The sequence below is a fragment of the Centroberyx gerrardi genome, chromosome 12 (genome assembly GCF_048128805.1).
Source record: "Centroberyx gerrardi isolate f3 chromosome 12, fCenGer3.hap1.cur.20231027, whole genome shotgun sequence".
Classification (NCBI taxonomy): Eukaryota; Metazoa; Chordata; class Actinopteri; order Beryciformes; family Berycidae; genus Centroberyx; species Centroberyx gerrardi.
The window spans coordinates 25,029,999-25,050,805 of record NC_136008.1 but is presented as its reverse complement, the minus strand read 5'-3'; the positions used below and the strand labels follow the sequence as shown (position 1 = coordinate 25,050,805).

The 20,807-nt window shown below is 42.8% G+C and overlaps 1 protein-coding gene across 1 annotated transcript in view; it reads left to right on the top strand.

Annotated features, from left to right (window-relative positions):
- Positions 1 to 172: 172 nt before the first annotated feature.
- ankib1b (ankyrin repeat and IBR domain containing 1b) overlaps positions 173 to 20,807 on the top strand; it is a 36,053-nt gene continuing 15,418 nt past the window's right edge. The window contains exons 1-11 of the mRNA XM_071925481.2: positions 173 to 299; positions 2,070 to 2,354; positions 3,231 to 3,531; positions 4,670 to 4,852; positions 6,510 to 6,627; positions 9,487 to 9,695; positions 11,235 to 11,323; positions 11,835 to 11,979; positions 16,059 to 16,225; positions 18,170 to 18,258; positions 19,079 to 19,209. Coding sequence (XP_071781582.1) covers positions 2,167 to 2,354; positions 3,231 to 3,531; positions 4,670 to 4,852; positions 6,510 to 6,627; positions 9,487 to 9,695; positions 11,235 to 11,323; positions 11,835 to 11,979; positions 16,059 to 16,225; positions 18,170 to 18,258; positions 19,079 to 19,209 — 1,620 coding nt within the window. The 5' untranslated portion in view covers positions 173 to 299; positions 2,070 to 2,166. The remainder of the gene's footprint in view (positions 300 to 2,069; positions 2,355 to 3,230; positions 3,532 to 4,669; positions 4,853 to 6,509; positions 6,628 to 9,486; positions 9,696 to 11,234; positions 11,324 to 11,834; positions 11,980 to 16,058; positions 16,226 to 18,169; positions 18,259 to 19,078; positions 19,210 to 20,807) is intronic.

Genomic DNA, 20,807 nt, shown 5'->3' with positions numbered 1-20,807 from the left:
AATCATCCAACGTCTTTCATCAGCGGACACACGCAAAATGTCATTAATTACTCTGTGAAGAGGGATGTGCCATCCTTCTGTTTGGACGCCTGCATGGGGGATATTACTGAAACCTGGCAACCCGGACAGCAGCCAGTAGCGAGACAACGGAGAGTTGACAGGAACAACATCACAGCTCTGAACACACATTATTTATGGGGAAGCATTGCCTCGCTTAACGAGAAAACCCTCCTTATTGTGTCAGCGACAGGCAGCTTGTTTACAAGAGCAGGTCAGCAACAGCGAAATGTACGATCTGTGTGAGTTGAAACAATTTGTTATTCATTGTTTTTTTTGTTAGATCAACTGTGCTAGCTAAGTTGGCTAGCGCCGTTAGCTTGCTAGCTGACTCGCTAGCGTATGTGCTGACGTTAGCCAACGCAGATGTTAGCGTCATGATGGCTTTTTTTTTAATGGTTTTTGATAAACATTTAGCTAGCTAGCCACATTGCCTATTATGGTTGCCACCACTTTCTGTCAACAAACTGAATGGTTCATAGCTGTCTAGTTGGCTAGCGAACGTGTCATTAGCCAGAAATGCAACAATGCGTTAGCACGGATTGTTTCTCATCAACACAACAGAGTAGCGTCGGTTTAAGCTAGCGAGAATGGTAAACACCACAACACGGGGAAAGGCCTGGAAATGACACACTCATATAGCCTAACAAGCTACAGAAGTTTACTGACAAGACGGCAAGCTACCCAGACTGACTGCTGTGTCTTCGTCTACTTTACTGTTAGTTTGTCAGATGTTGTAAGTTGACGTTGTCATGGATGAGTGCCGTTTAAGTATTAGTTATATATTTACAAGGTAAGCTTATTTAAAGTTTGGATATGCAACATCTGTGCACTGTTAATATGTGGTAGGTATTATGTGCAACTGTGTACAAGATCAGGTGTTTACTTGTCTCTCTCCCTCTCTCTGTGTCGTTTGTTGTGTTGTTTGAAGGTGTCTGTCTGACAAGTCACAATGTTGATACACATTCATTACATGGGACTTCTGCCATCTTGCTCCGTTTGCGTGTTAGTTAGCCTAGATGAGTCGTAATGTATTTGTCTGGTGTATGTAACTTGAATATATGGGACAGAAAATGAATATACTAAATATTTTGTTGATTTGATTGAGTTACAGACAGTAACGTGACATGTGTATGTTGACTTTTCACATGTAAGTTGACTTTTCACCAGTCTATCATGGAGTGTGTATGAAGTGTGATGAGGAGTTGAGGTTTCAAAATGATACATAATTTATTGAGTAATGAATGTCTGGATTTTTTCATTTTTCTTGACTAAACAGGACCCTTTTCTATCCATCCACAAACTACAATTAAACATTAGAAAAGTACCATACCAGGTTTCTGGCTTTATTCTCATGAATTAGCATATATTTGCTGAAGAAGACAGTGCCAAATGTTTTGTTGTGTAGCTCACCAAAAAAATGCCATAAGAGCATCCCAGTGCCCAAACAATCATGACATATGGTGCTGGTGGAAGCGATATGCTGACTCTCTGCATGCTGTTCTTCTGTTGAGGATCTCATGCTTCACAATGACTCCTGGTCTCAGTGGGATGGGCAGGATTGGCAGGGAGAGGCGGAAGCCCCTGGTGATGCCAGAGGAAGTCTTGTCCTTCTCTCTGCATGAGCTTCGTTGGCACTATGTTGAGTCACTCCAAAAAAAAAAAGACAAAAACAAGGAGGTGATGTACAGCGCAGTGGTGACGCTGACACAGGGGCTTGTTGCAGAGCAGCTTGTCCAACCTAGGAGATGCAGTTCTTGTTCTTGTGGTTTCAGAGGGAGTGGAATTGATTTAGACTCCAGTAGGGAGGGCCGGCTTTCTCGAAGAAGCGGTAAGAATATGGTTGGCTTATTAAGAGGATCAGCTAGAGGTCTTCAAGGTCAGACATTTTTATTTGCCGCAAGCTTAGCGACCGCGTTGATTAATTATTTTTTTTCTCACGGACAAAAACCTTGTTGGACTCAGACGCAGCCACGAAGGAATCTAACGCCTGTTTTTCCTCTTTTCCTCAGGACATTCAGCATGCTGGCCTTTTGCACTCGGACAGGTTGAAGACGACTTGAGAGGCTGCTGCGTTAGTCAGAGCTCGAACCCAGGGCAGGGGAAGAGATGGGGAATACGGCGACCAAGTTCCGCAAGGCTCTCATCAACGGGGACGAGGTGCTGGCCTGCCAGTTGTACGAGAGCAACCCGCAGTTCAAGGAGGCTCTGGACCCCAACGCTACGTACGGAGAGCCCTACCAGCACAACACTCCACTGCACTATGCTGCCCGGCACGCCATGACGCGCCTACTCAGGTCAGGACACGGCCTAGACATTATCGAACAAGCAAACAGACATAATGCAGAGTCACATACTTTTGTGGACGGGCAGCTGTCTGTCCAGTTCTTTTTGTTTCCATATTTACATTCCTCATGTGGCACACTTTCAGATGTCAAATGGCCTTTGATCTCATCTCTCTGTCACTGCTCAGTTGGTCCAGTCCAGTACTGTATTGCTGCATCGTCAGAGAAAATGTTTTCACGCTTTGTCTCTATAGGTCTTTGTCTCTGTCCCATCTGTCTCTCCACATAACCATCTGTTAGCAGCACACAGGAATGCAACATGCTGGGATGGAATAGGATGGGGCTCCGAGAGCTTCCCACCCCACAAACTAACAACCTTGCATGTGTTCTTGTTTACTCATCTCAGACCCTATCCTCCTTTTCTCTAATGGGTAGCTTGCATTTGCTCCATTTTACATTCCCAATTGAATGAAACAAATTGCTAGAAGGGATGCAAGGTCAGGGGCAGCAGGTGTGTGTAAAATTAAGTGAAAGCAAAGTATAAGACTGGATAGAAGTACCTATAATTCTGAGGATCTATGTCAGTTTCCATTTAAAGGTCTGAACACCTGAGAGGGACAAACTCCCTCTGTTAGGTTGACACCAGTGTTTTACTTTTTCAATTTTTTCCTTGTGGATTGTAGGCAGATGGGAAGCATTAGAAAAATTACTTTGTTGACTTAAAAACTAAAAAAGTAGTAATAGTAAAGTAAAAATTGTTGGTTTAGCCTAAACATTAGCCACAAAAATAACTTTTTCCCAGAGTGAAACTTTGAGAACCACTTGTGTACATCCATTCCTTATTTAACCACTCCCTCTGTCCCTGTTACTTGTCTGTCTTCCTCTCAGGTCTTTTCTCTTAAGCAAAGACGGGAACCCTAACAAGCGTAACGTGCACAACGAGACCTCCCTGCACCTCCTCTGCATGGGGCCCCAGATCCTGACCTCGGAGGGGGCTCTGCACCCCCGGATCTCGCGGCCCTATGAGGACGAGCAGCGGCGGGCGGAGTGCCTCCAGATCGTCCTGACGTGGACGGGAGCAAAGCTGGACCAGGGGGAGTACGAGAGCGCCGATGTCAACGCCACAGACAACAAGAAGAACACTTCTCTGCACTATGCTGCCGCCTCAGGCATGAAGACCTGCGTGGAGGTGAGGGGTTTTGGAGAAATGCCACAAGCCTGTTAGCCCGTGGATATCTTTCAGTTCAGGCTTAAGGAAAAATATCTACTCTAGTATAAATTTGGAGGTGGATGAGAGGCTACTGAGGTGGCAGCCAAATAGCTCCACGGGGACAGGGAGCAATTTGAGGAAAGAAGAAGGGGACGTACCCCTTGTTAACATGAATTATTAAATGCCTGTCCTTTTTATTAATTATAAATTTTAGTATAAAATGATGTGTGGCTTTGTGTTAGACCCAGTGGCGACCCAGGGTAAGGGAGAATAATATCTTTGCCTGACAACCCTCATATTATGCTTGATGAAATCGCTCCCTGGTGAGCAGTTTTGGGGAAGATGCCGTGCAGCACAATACATCTTTATTAATCCGTGTGGGGCAGGCTACTTTACATACAGCATTCACAGACAGTGTTATAAAGATATAAGTGTGAATGCACGTCTGTCTCTGTATCTGCCTTTCTGAAGAGCCTGAATTTGTAGGGTGAAGCCCTTTGACATGGGTATATAATAACAGCTGATATTACATTATGTGTGTAATAACAGATACTTGTATTACACTCATAACAGATACTTGTATTACACTCATAATGGTAGGTGAGACGGGGGAAGTACAATGTCAGTAACAATTCACGGATGTGTTCCACATTTATATTTTGACATATAATCGTCCTTCAACTACGACTGCACAATTAATCATAGTTAATAGTATATCGCGATTTTATGTTTCTTTACTTTGGTTTTAAACCAGATGATGACAAACAAGTACAGATTCTCTGCAAAGTTCGCCTTAGGTTTGAAGCTGCACACCAAAGTAATCAATTAGTTCTTATTTTTATTTGAATCTTGAAACCGAATAATTGTCATTAATTATCGTGATCACACTATTTAGCAAAGCAATCAGGATTATAACTTTTTCCCATAATCGCGCAGCCGTGCCTTCAACAAATTTCAATGACTCTGTGCCTGTGGTCTTCCATGTACACCAAGGTGTTTCAAACTGTTTAGCCGCATGTTGAAGTCAGCTGAGCTCTAGTGCATTTCCCTGGCTGTAGTGCGTACTACCCCTTTAACCACAGCCAAATATGTTCTCCCCCTGTCCCCGCTTGTGTAGTTCCTGGTGCAGAGAGAAGCGGACCTGTTTGCGGAGAACGAAAACCGCGAGACTCCATGTGACTGTGCAGAGAAGCAGCACCACAAGGAGCTGGCCCTCAGCCTGGAGTCGCAGATGGTCTTCTCCCTGGCGCCCGAGGCAGAGGGCATAGAGGCGGAGTACGCCGCCCTTGACCGACGAGAGGTACAAAATACCAGAACCAGAGGCAGTGGGTATAGAGGCAGAGTATGTCAGCCTCAACTGGTGTGAAGTACAACATACTAATACCAAACCCAACATACAATCACTACTGTACTGCTCTGTATATAATCAGTTGCAAATGAGAAAAGTAGTCACTCACCTTGGGAACCAACTGACAAAGCCTTTCACTCTTGTCATGTGAAGACCCAACAGAAGGAGGTCCAGGACCCAGTTTGGATTTCAAACCATAGTTTAAGAACCCTTGCTCTACTGTATCAGAAGGCCCTCTCCCTGGCATTTGAGGCAGAATGCATAGAGGCAGACTCGACTGATGAGATTTATTGTATATCCGTAACATGCCGTACATGACCACACTATAACGTACTATAGCGGCCAGGATTCGGGACCCAAGCATGGATTGCAGTTAAATAAAAAAACAGATCCCCTAATTATTCTGAAATACTTTCCCTGCAGTGTCAGGCAGGATTAGTAAAATACTGTGTTTGTATGTTGGTGTCTAAATCGTAGGTACATTTTACTTGGTTAATATACCCACTGATGTACTAAATCAGTTTTGGCTTGTGAGAAAAATGACTGAGTCTTTGGGGGAAAAAGGTTTGGAAAAACATATACTCTTAATATACTGTACTTTATCAAATGTTCTTATCCTCTGAGATGTACAGCATTACCCAAGCCACCATAATATTCCATATCATTACAGTGCATGACTAATATTATCCTTTTGAGTAAGCTGTCTGTGAGTACAGAGATATGGGCATATCATACCATCATAACATCTTACTTATTACTACTTACATACTTTATTGCGCTCTCAGAAGTTCACAGCTTTTAGCAGAGAACACAAGCTTTGTGCACTGAAGTTGGTCTTTTTTGCTGCTGCTCTTTTTTGTTGCAAGACAGTTTAATATCGATACTGATAAAGACTATAATCAAAAACTGTAGAGCTGTTCTTCTGCCTCAATTCATTTGTTGACAAGTCGTCAACAAAAAATACTTTTTATAATTTTAGTTCACAATCCCAACACAAATGCTATTGACGGCATGATATCCACAGCCTTCTTGTAACATTTTGTATGAGTAAGAGGTGAAACGTTTTCTGTGTCATGTGTCATTCATCTGCAGTCCTGTAGCTTCTTGGAAGCAGCCATGAGGACTGGTCATCTATTTGTAATCCAATGTTTCACTTGTTGCTGGAAATGAGCTAACCAGCCACTTCATACTGCAGCTGTGCCGGTTAGAAATACACACACACAGACACACTGTCAGTGTTTGTGTCCGCCACAAGGCATGTGACTTCTGCCATCATCAGTCTGCTATCTCACTGGGTCTGTGTGTACACCAAAACTAGGTGAGTCATGTGTCGGCAATCAGCTATCTTTGTTTTGTTTTTTAATACCTCTTTTCTCTCCCTCCCCCTCCGTCCCATCTTTCTTTCTACTCCCACTCTCATTCCGTCCTCTGATCTCCCTCTGATCCCGCCCTCCCTTCCTCATTATTTGTGTTCCTCGCTTATTCCTCCCCCCTCTTTCCTCCCTTTGCTCCGTCCTCTCTTTCTCCTTCTCCTTCTCCGCCTCTCCTCTCATCCCCACCACCACCGCCGCCACCCCGGTCCACTCCTCCCCTCTCTCTTCACCTCCAGTTATATGAGGGCCTGAGGCCACAGGAGCTTCGCAGGCTGAAGGATATGCTGATAGTGGAGACGGCCGACATGCTGCAGGCCCCGCTCTTCACTGCAGAGGCGCTGCTACGGGCCCACGGTACCGTTAAGAGACACACACACACAATAAATAAGGGTGTCTGCAGGTCCTTAAAAAGTATAAAAATGTTGAATCATCTAAATTCAAGACTAAACTTAAATGTTGCGTTTGAGTCTTAAATGTCTCAAAATGTCTTAAAGGTCTCAGAAATGTTTTTTTTTCTCTGTGCACTACTTGTCCGGAGAGAAATCACCCTGGTTAAGTGGAGCTGTTAACTCTCGAAGCAAATTTCTGGGGTGAAATTGGTCTTAAATTTGATTTGTACTGGCATTAAAAGGGCCTTAAAAAGGTTGCAAAAAAGAAGCAGAAAATAGTGATATCAAACATTAGCCCACTTGTTAGCTTCTGTTTGATGCCTTGAGCTCTGCCCACCAGAAAGAAGTAAGAGTGTGCTGCTGAAAATGATGTCAGTAAGTCTTAACGCTTCAAAGCAATGACACATCTGATACTTTCATCACATGGTCTTAATGCCTGCAGGAATAGAATAGGCAAGACTGGAGTGACACAGGGAGGCGTAGAGTGCAAGTGTGTATGTTAAAGTCACATTTTTGTGTCTATTGGTGTGAGGCAATGGTGGCAATGAACCAAAAGCTGAGTTACACCGCTGTTGGGCTTTAACGTGAACTTGCCATTAGTGCAACACATGCACATGCACATTCACAAACAAACACATACCTGATGACATACAATTAAGCTGATTATGAAAGCCATGCGATTCAGTCCAGTTTATTTCTAGTCATCAAATGAATGCGTCACACCTAATAGCATGTGTATCCAAGAGGCATGTGTTACCATTAGGCTAAATCAGTCAAAGCCTTTTCACCTTCGGGCTGAGGGATTTCATATTGCCACATTCTTCATGCCCTCACCACATTCTTCATGCCCTCAGACATCAATCACTTGACCTGAATTACCCCACTGATGCTCCTGTAACTTAGGCTCGGTTCGGTTCAGAAATGTGTCACAGTTTCCATTTGATTTGCAGCCTTAGGCCACCAGTTCTCAACCTAGCTTCTACTTAACTTAGCTAAGATTATGTGTGTGGAGAACTTCAAAAATCCTAAAACGTTTTGATTTGATTTGCAGCCTTTGAAAACCAATTCCCCACTTAGTTTAACTTGGCTTCAGATTATGCGTGTAGAGGGCTTCAGAAATGTGTCACGGTTTGGGTTTGATTTGCAGTCTTTAAATACCCCATTCTCTAATTCGGTGGGCTGAGCGGCTGGCTGGTATGCTGTGTGCTACATATGAGGCAGACGTCTGGGAGCTGAGAGGGGAGAGGGTGACCCCAGAATGCTGCTATATTTATTCACCTCTATTAAGGGTATGCAGCCTGTCTGTCTAATAGCAATGGGACATTTCAGGATTTCTTTTTTAAATCTCCAGGAAGTAGGCTTTTTGGACTTGAATATTTCCATATGTTTTCATTGTCCTTATCATATTTCCTCTTGCCTGCCTGCCTGCCTGCCTGCCTGCCTGAGTTTCTGTCTCACTCTGCCTCACAGTTTGTACTACCAAAGCTAATTTTGGATATTGAAGTCCAAATGTGAAGCCTTTTAATTTCAGAGTCCTTTTGATGGCCAAAAGCATGAAGATAGGGTCATACTCATTGATGAGTTTTAATTGAAGGGGAATGAGGGAAATTGTTGCAATATTCGTTATCTAAACGAGGTCGTTTAGAGTCTGAGGCATTTGATTGGTGGCAAAACGTGTCTCTAGGCTGATAATGGCCTAATTGCAGCGCTGACCGGGTCATGTTGCTTATTCTAGGACAGGAGTTTTCGGGTGGAAAAATGTGGACTCGGGCGCAGTCCACAACTCATTCAACATTTACACTGACTTGCTCTTAAACCTATTCTGGGGCTAATGTAAGATCGAGCAGCTATTCAAAAACAGAAAAGTAGATGGCAGCAGGTTTACAGTATTTTGTAGGCTTTTTGAAAGGCTTAGGTGGAGGGAGATTTGTGTGGGGTTAGGTGGATTGAGCAGTGCACATACCAACACTTAGGACATGATGGACTAGTAAAAGACTTCTTTGTGATTTGAATACTTAACATTTTCGCTTGGGTGAGAAGAATTTAATAGTCCGAGAAAAAGCTTTGTTTTATCAGACTGGATGGGAATTCTGTCATAGGTTGTCCGTGACATTTGTCCTTGCTTTCAAGGCCCGTATTCATGAAGTATAAAATATTATCATTAAATACATTTTTATGATCTTGTGGTCTACCCAGTAATTCCACATCAGCACTCTTATTGGAAATTGGGTCTGGTCTGTGAACATGTTTGTCTGTCATATGGTGAAAAAGTCTGGAGTGGGGCACAGAGTCGGGATGTGAGGAATTCTTTTGTGTTACTTTTAATGGCCGAAGGTTTCACATTTTATATGTCCCCAGGCAAAAACATTTCACAACCATTGGCCAATAGTTGGGTCATTTTTCCCAGTGCTCTTCATGCCTTTCTGTGTATCATCCTCCTGATAATGTGTCTCTCTGTGTGGCCTACATTGTATATGCAATCCTAAAGCTCAAGGACTTTCAAACATACACAAATCAGCCTCATATATATTCCTGAGTAGTTGCAGATCAGTGATAGGCTCTCTGAATGGTATTCACGAAGCTTGTATCTGTAAAAGCATAATACAAAAAAAAAAAAAATATATATATATATATATATATATACTTCTCCTACAATGATAACCTCCCTCTTTTCCCTTTTCCAGCTTGCTTCTTTGTCTTTCCTAATTTTTTAGGCTGCCATCCAAAATCTTTCTGTATATCTCATCCTCCTGTGCTGATAACCAAACTGTTACGTGTCTCTCTTGTTTTTTGGTTCAATTATTTGTTCCCTTTTCTGGGTCAGACTGGGACAGGGAGAAGCTCCTAGAGGCCTGGATGACCAATGCGGAGGAATGCTGTCAGCGCTCGGGGGTCCAGATGCCCAACCCGCCCCCCAGCGGCTACAACGCCTGGGACACCCTGCCCTCGCCCCGGACGCCCCGCACCACCCGCTCCTCCATCACCTCCCCAGACCAAATCAGCCTCACCCCTGCTGACGAGGACTCTACTCTGGTGAGACACACTCAGTGTCTTCAGGTCCACATGTCCCAATATTTTCCAAATTAATAGAATATGAACTTTTTTGTCCACCGCCACAGTGGTGGATGACATAAATTTACCCGTCATGCTCACTATTTTAGTGCCAAAGTGGTTAGTTGAGACAGACAACACATGCTACAGACTGGGCAGCTGCAGCCAAAATTTTTCATCATATGACTGGTGGCTATTGTTAATCTCCCATCCTGATTTAATATAGTAATGGTGTAGTTATAGTAATACATACTTAATTATATAATACTGAATTATAGTGGTTATGAATTATTAAGTGTGTGTATATAATGCAGCATAATATTAGTACAGCAGTATTCAAAAGTGAGTTACCCACCATCTACCCGGCAAAACAACTTGAATAACTATTTTTTTCCCCATTGTTTTTTGGTAATGTGGTTGACATCTGACATTGGCCCATATGGAAGAAAATTGTTTATGACCGTGGGACCATGTCAAACTTTTGAAATTACATTGTAAAATGCCCAAAATGCATTGTTATCAATAGGGAAAATTAGCCAATCTGAAAAGTTCACTGTTTAGAGCCATGATCTCTTTGTGTGACTGGTGATTTGAGAGTGTCTCAGAGAGTGTTTCAGCATGTGAACTCTACTGTTGATAAACAATGACTCAGACTGACAGACTTGATTTATCAGTTACTTTATGGGAGATTATAGGTTGAGTTTGTCTGACAGTAGCCTTTATTGTGGGTCTGGAAAAGCCGAGCCTTGAACCTCAGTGGCAATCGACCAGCTCTACTCGAGGGCCCATTTAAAGGTTACAGTTGATTATATCACAATCGGCTCTTTCACAAATCAATACTTACATTGTTGAAGTACACTGGCTCCTCTGTGTCTTTTGTTATGTTCAGTCCCTTGCTATAACAAGGCCTGTGTGTGTGTGTGCGTGCCTGTCTGTATCTGTTTGTGTCTCCAGTGTCTGTGGGTGTGAGAAAATAGATCCAATGCCAAAATAGCGTTCAGAGTGAGCCACATGGTCAGGAGAGATCATCGTCTTGGCGTGGGCTTGCATTTGTTTTGGTGGTTTTTAGTAAACCGAGGACCTCCATTGTGCCTTGGTAGGCACACTGACAACAATAACTTATTATGGGCCAAGCTTTCCTAGTTCAGTCATACTCTATTGGGCATTAAAAACAAGTTGCCCATAACAACATTTAGAGCAGATATTGCCCACGTTAGGCCATCTCTTTAAGATTTTGAACTTTGAGCGAAAACATGTTAGACGCTTTCTCAAAGGTTGTGTGCAAGTCATCAAGGCCATTTCATACAAAGGATGCTGTAAAAAAACAAGCCAAACAGTGGTGCTTTAATGCAGGCATTAATCCAAAGCCTTCTGAAAATGCAACAGACTCAGAAAGGTGTCTTTTTATGGCAGGCTGTATTCTGTGACTGTAACTACACTGACTAGAAACAGACTGTGTGGGCAGTGGCCTTAAAAAAACAATGCATCTTGCTGACTAATATTCTCTCCTGTGTCTCGCAGTGTGGAATCTGCATGTCTTCCATCTCGGTCTTTGAGGAACCTGTTGACATGTCCTGTGGCCACGAATTCTGCCGAGCATGCTGGGAAGGGTACGTTATATTTTCACATCACCTTCTAAGCAAAATTTTGTCCCTGCTGATCGCCATAACCTCCCTGACTGTGAGCCAGTCAAATCAAAGCAAAACATTAGCTCTGGCTCTACACAAAGCTGAATGTTTCACACAGTACCTGATTTTGTTCACAAAATGGTATTGAACAGGTAGGATGACATATTTCTATAAAACTTGTATATCAATTATTTGGGCTGGTAAAACTTATTTATAGGCTTCCTCTAAAGCTATTTAATGAGAACCTGAGAAAAATTGGCAACAGCATTTTCCAACAGCATGTTTCCATCATTTCTTTCCCCCTTATACCCCACTGTTATTTAGTTCCTTTTGCCAATCCTCATCCTCGTTTAAGGGAATATTTCTGATCACCATTGCATCAACAGGTCCAGATCACTGAATTTTCAGACCCTGATCTTCTTCAACACCTCTCTGCTGTCAGTTTTTCTATGTCTTGCTCAGTGCCGTCTCCACTGTACGTCTGCTTCCTCAGGTTTCTGAATCTGAAGATCCAGGAGGGTGAAGCCCACAACATCTTCTGCCCGGCCTTCGACTGCTTCCAGCTGGTGCCTGTGGAAGTCATCGAGAGCGTGGTCTCCAGGGAGATGGACAGGCGCTACCTCCAGTTTGACATCAAGGTAGAGAGACGAATGAACCGAGAACCGACAAATATTCTTTAAACAGGGAGCCTGCTACACAGAAAAGTCAAAACTACTATATAGCACCTTTGTCATCCAGAGAGATAAACAGTACGATCCCTGCAGTTCCACTTCAAGGCAGAGTAGAGAATCTGCTGAATGCAGATGCTGCAGGACTGACATGGAAGGAAGGATGCTGACATAGGAGAGTGGAAGGATAATATTCTTGGGCTTGAAGGGTAAGCTTTATGGTAGAATAGAACTGGAATAAATTGAATTTAATTTAGTGTTTAATTGAATAAAGTTACATTTTCTTTTCTTTTCTACTGACAAATTGCCACATCCCAGTACAACTTCAAAATAGAGTGACACTCACCTTATCTTTGTTTAAACGTAAATGGCCCTGGTAATTTTTCCCTTAAGGCCCTGACACACCAGGCCGACGGTCGGCCGTCGGGCAATGTCGGGCCGTCGGTAAGCGTCGGTGTCCCTAGTTTTTGCGGTGTGTCCCGCACCGTTAGGCTTAAAGACTATAAAAAATCTCTGAGTGACAGATCTCAAAGAAATGACCAGACTCTTTGTTTTGGTTGCCATAGAAACATTAACCTTTTCTGACTGACACAGGCACTGTCATCATGTTGGATGTCTTTTTTTTTTAAATTTATTTATGGGTCAAGAGGGAATTACGGACAAAATAGGGCAGCAGTTAGGGGCTGTTGTAGTTGGCTGACTAACGGTCTGGATATAAAAAGGAAAACACAGTGTTGGGAGTTTATTGTAAGAGAGGTCGACATGATTAAATCAGCCTAGCCTTGTGATCTTTTCAGATGTTACAGTCACATGCGTCTGCATCTGTTTAACTTTTAAGCAAGAAATTGTTTCTGCATTAGGTTCAAAAGAAAAGAACAAAAGACATACACTTTTTTTTTTCCAGTGGATGATTTTATTTAATATATATGAAGGAAAAAAAGGTCTTGGGCTCACCTTTTTTTTTATAATTGATTCTGATTTAGAACAGCGCCAGTCAACCAAACCAAATGAGCAGTCCATATCGAGCCAATTTTTCAAGTAGCTCATTTAACGCAGCCCAAAATATGTCAATATCCAATTTGTTTCAGGAGCTTTGTAGTAAGAAGAATAAGTTGAGGAAACAGAAAGTTAAGTTGATTTATAAGGCTGAAGCTTGAACTTTAAATCTCTTATTATTCATTCAGCAAATGTTTGTAGAGAATGACTCAATATGCTATGAGGAGATAAAATTCACACAGAATATGGGTGAGGAATAGGAATTTTGGAAGGAACTTCAGACAAATAAGTGTAATACAATCAGTCTCACTTTTTTACCAATACACTTTTGATGTTGCAATCCTTTGTGCCATAATCCAAGATGAGCATTCATCCAGAAGCCCAATTCAGATGTCAAAAGAATGATGTACTAACCCACAAATGGCGACTATAGAGGACAGAGGACATCAGGCTATTCTGTCATAAATCTACGGGAGCATCAGACAGGCAGCCTCATTCACCAGCCACCTAATCTAAATGTTATGGGGTTGAGTGTGTGAGTGTGAGTATGTCACTGGGTTTATCAAGTGGGCACCTCCTTTCACAGATGTTTTGTTGAATTAGGCCCCTGTCACCTCCACAAGGCTCAACAGTGATTTGTGGTGTCCCACAAGTTTATCATTTCATTTGTTCAGCAATCTTTTGGTACAAGGTGCTGTTGTAGTCATAGTAGTCATATCATCCATATATGCCCTGATGGGTGGGAGATGCAGCCCTCCCTGCAGTCTTTCCCCTCCTACCACACATTTTGATGCCCTAATAATTACCTCCACTGCCATAGTGAAAGCTGGAGAGGAAATTGTGCACCCTGCCATGATGCCTATCTCCAGATGCTGCCAAAAAACTGAACTCGTGAACTGAACTTGTGAAGCACATCCGAATATCTCGAAAATGCACCCTGACCACATTTTAATAATTGTTGGAACTCTGAAAAAATCGAAAGCCTTGGAGCCAAAAGCATTAGCGAGGTCCAGAAATACTACATGGAGATCTCTTTTCTCCTGCTTGGCTGATTGGATTTGCTGCCAAATCATGCTTGTCTGCTCTAAACAGTCAGAAAAGCCAGATATTCCAGCGTTTTGCACTGTTGTGTCAATTAACCTATTGCTTTCTAAGTATCTTGACAGCCTCTGTGCCAGTACACTAAAGAAATTTTCCTTTCCACAGTACGAAGGCAGATATAGCTGAAATTGACTGATATTTGCCGAATTGTTCTTTTTGGGAATGAAAATCCCTCCTGCTGTACGCCATGATCTAGAAATAAACTGTTAACATTGGGGAGTGGGATAAACTGTTAACACTGGGGGGGGGGGGGGGGTTTAACATCCATCTGGTGGTCTTTTGCTCCAATTGGCCCTATCTCCCTATACCTTTCCTTATCTGTATGCACGTTTTTTTTAAGTGGTCTACTAGTTCCTGCTTTGTTACTGTCAGGCTGCCACCCTTCTCTTTACTAAATGGAGCCTTATCTACAATTCAACAATAGATAGTTGAATTTTTCCTAGATGATGAGTAATGTGTAGGGCTGTGCAAAAAAATCGATACAGCTGAATATTTCAATATTTTTTTCCACGATACTGTATCGATTTTCCAGCCCCTCGTATCGATACATTAAAAAAAAAGTATTCATGTTTTAACCGGATTTAAAATGTCCTTAAATTTCCCTCAAATCCCTTTGAATTAAATAGTTTTGACTCAATTTGTCCGCTGAGTTATCAATATAATGTGATGTACATATTAGACTACCCAGGTGCAGGGCAGGAATTAACGTATACCACGGTCAAACGGCCAGTGCCGTGGATGCCCCGGAGTGTGGCCGTAATGCCCCTTCTAAAATTAACTATCCACACGGCCAGTTTGGCATGCCCTGTTTTGAACTGGCTGTTGTGCCCAGGTTGTGCCCTTAAAATAAAGTTGCGGATTTCCTCATTTAAAACTACATGGCAGCAAATAAACAAACTCACGTTTCCCAGTCTCCGTCGTCATGCTGGACATCAACAGTAGCACGAGATTACTCCCACTCCCGAAAATATATGTGTAACGTTAACGTAAACATTAACAGCTAATTATTAATTAAACTGGGAGGGAGAGAGAGAAGCCATCGCTAACTGCTAAGCTATCGCTAACTGCTAAACTAAGTAATTAGCAGATCTGAAAAGCGTGTAAACAACTGTGGGATTAGCGAGAAAGTCGCTAAAAGGAGAGAGCTATGAGTGCTTGAGCAGAACTAGTGTAAGTTTAAATGTACAGCGGGTAATTAGCCGCTGTAATGAAGAATATAGCAAAATTAACCAGGTTGAGAGCAGCAAAAACGCTATCAGTCTGCATATGAGGCGTTTAGGGAACATCGGTAAAGTGTAGCGTCTGCCGATAGTCTGCATGAGGCGTTTAGGGGACATCTGTAATTTGTAGCTACAGAAAATAACCTGGGTTACACTTACGTTATCGTGTGTTACTGGACATGTAACTCACTTTGCAGTCTGAGCCATCTTACATATGTGCTGTATCACACTGCAGCACTTAATTTTTCTATTAGGATATTTATTTTGTTGAGGAAAAAGGACTGAAAAAAGGATTTTAATAACCATTGGTTTTGGCCTTGGTGCCCTACATTTTGGCCGCGATGTCCCAATAAATTTGTATTTATCAAAGACCAAAGTGGCCTTGCCCTAAAAATGACTTAATTCCAGGCCTGCAGGTGGTACACAGCAAGTTGTATTTTCAGCTCTATTTTTAAATTTTCAGTAAATTATGTAGAGTATTGCAATGTATCGCAATATGTATCGTATCGCAATGTATCGTGATACAATCGTATCGTGATACAATCGTATCGTGACCCATGTATCGTGATACGTATCGTATCGTGAGGTCCTTGCCAATACCCAGCCTTAGTAATGTGTGTCTGAAACATACACACACATAATCTGTGCACTGGGGGGTGAATTCGGGATCCTCAAGGTTAAAAAGGGTTGGAAACTGATTTATATATCTTCCTGTGCTTCTTCTGTCGGCAGGCGTTTGTGGAGAACAATTCGGCCATCCGCTGGTGCCCCCGGGCGGGATGCGAGAGGGCGGTGCGACTGAACACCCAGGGCCCTGGGGCCTCCACCTCTGACCCCCTCAGCTTTCCCCTCCTCAGGGCCCCTGCTGTGGACTGTGGCAAGGGCCACCTCTTCTGCTGGTCAGTAATCAGTACAATACTATCGTTTTTTGTTTGTTTGTTTAGGGGGGGGTCTGATCTTTGACATGTACAACTACCAACTGCCATTTAGTCTTAGCATTAGCTGTAAGTCCAAGTTAAACTCTTGCTATTTGTGTAGAGGAAAGCTCATAAAAGCAGGATGAAATGGAAGGTATTTTCTTCTGATCTGTCAAGGCCCCTGTAGAGCGCTGACTTTGTTCAGATTGTGTCTCTAATCTGTGACATGCAGTACCACAGGCTAGCGACTTCATCTTCGACTTGATATTTACAGGGTGAATCTGTAAAGGACAGCAGCAAGTTCAATTCATTTTTTTTAGCTTACCTCAGTACTTTATAATGTGGGTGTAGCTTTTTGAGGAGTTAGAGTACCTTGGTACCTTCATCGGAGAAACAGTTTCTCTGTCACAGTACTTCACATCATAATTTCTGTTGTCAAATTGTTTAAAAAAACACATTCTCAAATGTACAATTGCCTAAAAATGTCACATAAATGTAAATAATTATAGAACCTTGGTCAAAGAGCTTGACTAATTCAGCGCACACCAGAAGGATTTAGATCGACTTTTTTTATGAATAGACTGCATAGTGGTTGTGGATTAAGGAACGAATGATGCGTTTCACACGTCGTGGCTTCATCAGGTTCTTCCTCATGCTTCCTGCATTGGCTGGCACCCAAGGGAGTTGCACTGCTGCGCACAGGGAGCTTTCAACTTTTGAATTATAGAACCTTATTTATTTATACACTGTTTTTTTCAAACATTTTCTAGAAAGTTTATTGATTCGGTATTGCTAATCAGAATTTTTGCATTGCAACAGCATTAATATATAGGTAGGGATATAGGTTACTGACAGACCAAGAATCATGAAATTCTAGACTTGTTTTGATCAATGGCCAGTATGGGATGTATGCTATGATGCCTTAGGTTTGCACCTGACCTTTGACATGGACATAAAGAACAATGATGGATGAATGGTCAAAGTATTGTCGGCTGTTTATGGCACGAGACATTTGTTGTGTCTCGAGATCAGCATCAGACGCTCTCAGAAGTGTGTGTGTCTGTCTGTTTCTCTGTGTGTGAGTACAGGTATGTACACATTCATATGCACATACGCTTGTGTGCGTATGCCGTGTCTGCACACTCGAATGCCGGTGTGTTTGCTTGTGTGTTTGTATGTGATCCGATCATGTGCATCCATGCATTTCTGTGTACACACATTTGTACGCGCTCATTCTCTCTCTCTCTCTCTCTCTCTGTGTTAGCTTGGCAGCACGCTCAGAGGCAGAGAGGGCCCAGATGCCCTGTGGTCCTCCACCTTCTGTCCTCTCTATTCACGCTCGCAGAGCCCCGCAGAACGCCTCCCCCAGTCCCCCCCCACCTCCATAGCGTGACCTCCACCCCACCCCATCTAATACAACACACCTCGCTGCACCTCACCTCCCTATATGGTTCCTGAAAGAGGCCGTTAGGTTCGCTTGTCAGGTTCGCTCAGGAGTTCACTTGACATGACGTCTGGTAATGTAACTGGATGTAACACAGACCCAAATTTTATAGTTCCCCTGACAGCCGGGAGTAGGCGGAGAGGGGGAGGCATTTGGTTGAAAGGCAGATATGACCAATTGATGGCGGTTGACGGTTCTGACAGCGTCTCTGACAGCACTTCATGTGTAGTCGGGAGACAGACCGGGGAGCTTTGAATAGTTCATGTGGAGCAAACAAAACATGTCTGTGGGTCTTGGTGGGTGTCTGTCTCATCTGTCTGTCTGTCTGTCTGTCTGTCTGTCTGTCTGCCCACCTATTTGCCTATCTACCTGTCTGTCGATACGTGGCCCCGTCTGTCTCAGCTGGCTCTGTCTTTTCAGCTGTCTGTCTGTATCACCTTTACGGGCGCCTGTCTGTTTACCTGTCTGTGTGTGTGTTCCAGGGAGTGTCAAGGAGAAGCCCATGAGCCCTGTGACTGTGAGACCTGGAAGATGTGGCTACAGAAAGTCACTGAGATGAGACCTGAGGAGTGTGAGTATTGACGTGGCTTGTCTAGCTGTAGGTTAAGGTTTGTTTCAGTTTTTTACAGCTGAACTCATGGGAAAACAGTACAGCATTCAGTACTGAGTTTTTCGCTGTACTTAACATAACTCATTCCCTTTGCCAGTCATAGAATTAGACAGTCATGCAGTCAGATTAAGCTATCTGGAGGCATCGTGTTCACCATCCAATCCCCCTTTCTTGTCTGGATTTTTTGGGCTGCGTATAAAGTGATTGATTTGAGGCTAAATTGCCTGGCACTCTCCCACAGTCAGCCGGTAATTACAAACAGTTTAGCGCTGAGCCAATTAAAATCCAGCATGTTGATAATAAATTATTAATTTAAATGAACAACCCACACATTGATATTACGCAATGTTTAGAAGCAGTAATTGGACTGCGGGCAATCTAATGGATGATTGAAGATGGCCCCCAAGTCTCTCCAAAGTGCCACGTTGATATGACAGACAGAGATAAAAGCAATTATTTTGTTTTGGAACCATCCTCCCCTTCGATTTCCCCAGATTCTGTTTTATCTTGGCATTTCAAACGGCACATCAGAGGTGCTTTGATAATAGCCAATTATTCTGTTTGTGTGTCTGTGTGTGTGTGTGTGTTTGTGTGTGTTGGGTGTGGGTGCATGAGCATCTTGGGAGGTGTTAGCAAAATATATAAGCAATACACATTAGTCAGGCAGGACAATTTCCCACTCAATGCAGTGGTCTGTTTAAGAGCTGTGGTAATAGCCATTCTCATTCCGCCTCATTATGCCTTTATTTGTTCTGTTTGCCTCCCCCTCCTCCCTGTGAAGTGGCTGGTGTGAGCGAGGCTTACGAGGACGCGGCCAACTGCTTGTGGTTGCTCACCAACTCCAAATCCTGCGCCAACTGCAAGTCCCCGATACAGAAAAATGAGGGCTGCAACCACATGCAGTGTGCTAAGGTAAGGCAGGCAGGGAGGTTTCACACACCTCCTGTTGTAATGCAGTCTGATCTGAATCATTTCATCTGAGAGGCTGAGAGTCAGTAACAAGTAGATTTTTTTTCTGATTGGAAAACCCCTTTGTTTAATAAGCAATTGGGGTTCACATTTGTTCCTGTTTAGGGGATTGGACACCACCCACCACTGTTTACGTTCAGATTATTTACTCATAAAGTAGCCATAAACATCAAGATTTTAGTGGAAAATGATTGATGTGGCAAAATGATAGACCTCGCTGTAAGGCTGGTCACTTAGCTCAGTAGACCATTAATGCGTAGACAGCCAAAACCAAACACATTTCAAGCCTTGGCCTTGGCCAGTGTTTGTTCACAATGTGTCCAAGGCTCTGTACTGGGACTTTGATGAGTTAAAGGTGCCAAATCATATCATTCAATCTCCAAGCAATTATGGCTCACTGGTAATGACATTGTGGCTTTATTTAAGTTACATTTTTTTGACATTAAAATAACAATGATTAGGATTTATCATACCTTATCAGTCTAGGTCGTGTGACCCTTTGTGTACATGCGTAAATCCCCCGTATTTCTGAAAATAGGTTTTCAGTGATGTTTGGGGCTTTTGGGGCGTATACCATTTGCTGTGGGTGCAGCCAGCTGTGAGCTTGGTTGTGGCTATCAAGCCAGGGAGGTCATAGCAACAACAACAATGGCAGTCAGAAACGAAAGAACATCGAGGCTAAACGTGCGGCAGACAAAGCCTGTTAAAAAAACATGGGTGATTATTGGCGGGTTTTTTTTTTTATATTGCTGATTCCTTGTGTTCGGTGTCTCCTTCCTCAGCACCTGTGGTGGCTTTATGGATGCCAGTTAGCTCAGCCTCAGGCTACATGCCGTTTCAAGGTAGACAGCTCATCAAGATGAGTGACAAGTATTGGGGTGGAAACTTGACCAACTGAGGGAGAGAAGTGTGGGACTAAATGAATACTTCCTGTCTCAAGACAAAAAGTTGCATATTGTAGTTTTAATTGGACTTGAGGTGAGTGGCACCATAAAGGCAAAGCACCAACTTAAAACCAGCACAGAGACAAAAAAATACATACATTTATTTTGAAATAACTTCATAGCACAACAAAATGTGCAAAAAGTCAAGGGATGTGAATAGTTTTGCAAGGCGCTGTACATGTGTGAATCGAATGTAACTGTTTTCTGTTCCGAATCTCTAAACCAAAGTGAGCAATGACAGCATTTCTAATTTAATTCAGACATAACTGCAGCATCGAGCCTCATGGAATAACATTCTCCTCTAGACTTGAACATATCAAGTAAGAAGCTATCTTGTTATGGTCAAGGTAACAGGGGCAACGTTTTTGTAATGTGGTTTTGAAGCTGAAACCGTGTCTAATCACATTACAGCTGCTGTCTTTTTCTCTTCTTTTAGCAGCATGTGTACATTATATGAGAAGCAATGTTTTCTCATGCTAATTTGTCAATATATTAATTCATATTCTTAACATCCTAACCCACCTACAGGGTTAACTACTATTCTAAAGCTTGCTTCTTTTTCGTGAGCTTAACAAGTGGCTTATGATATTGTCATGT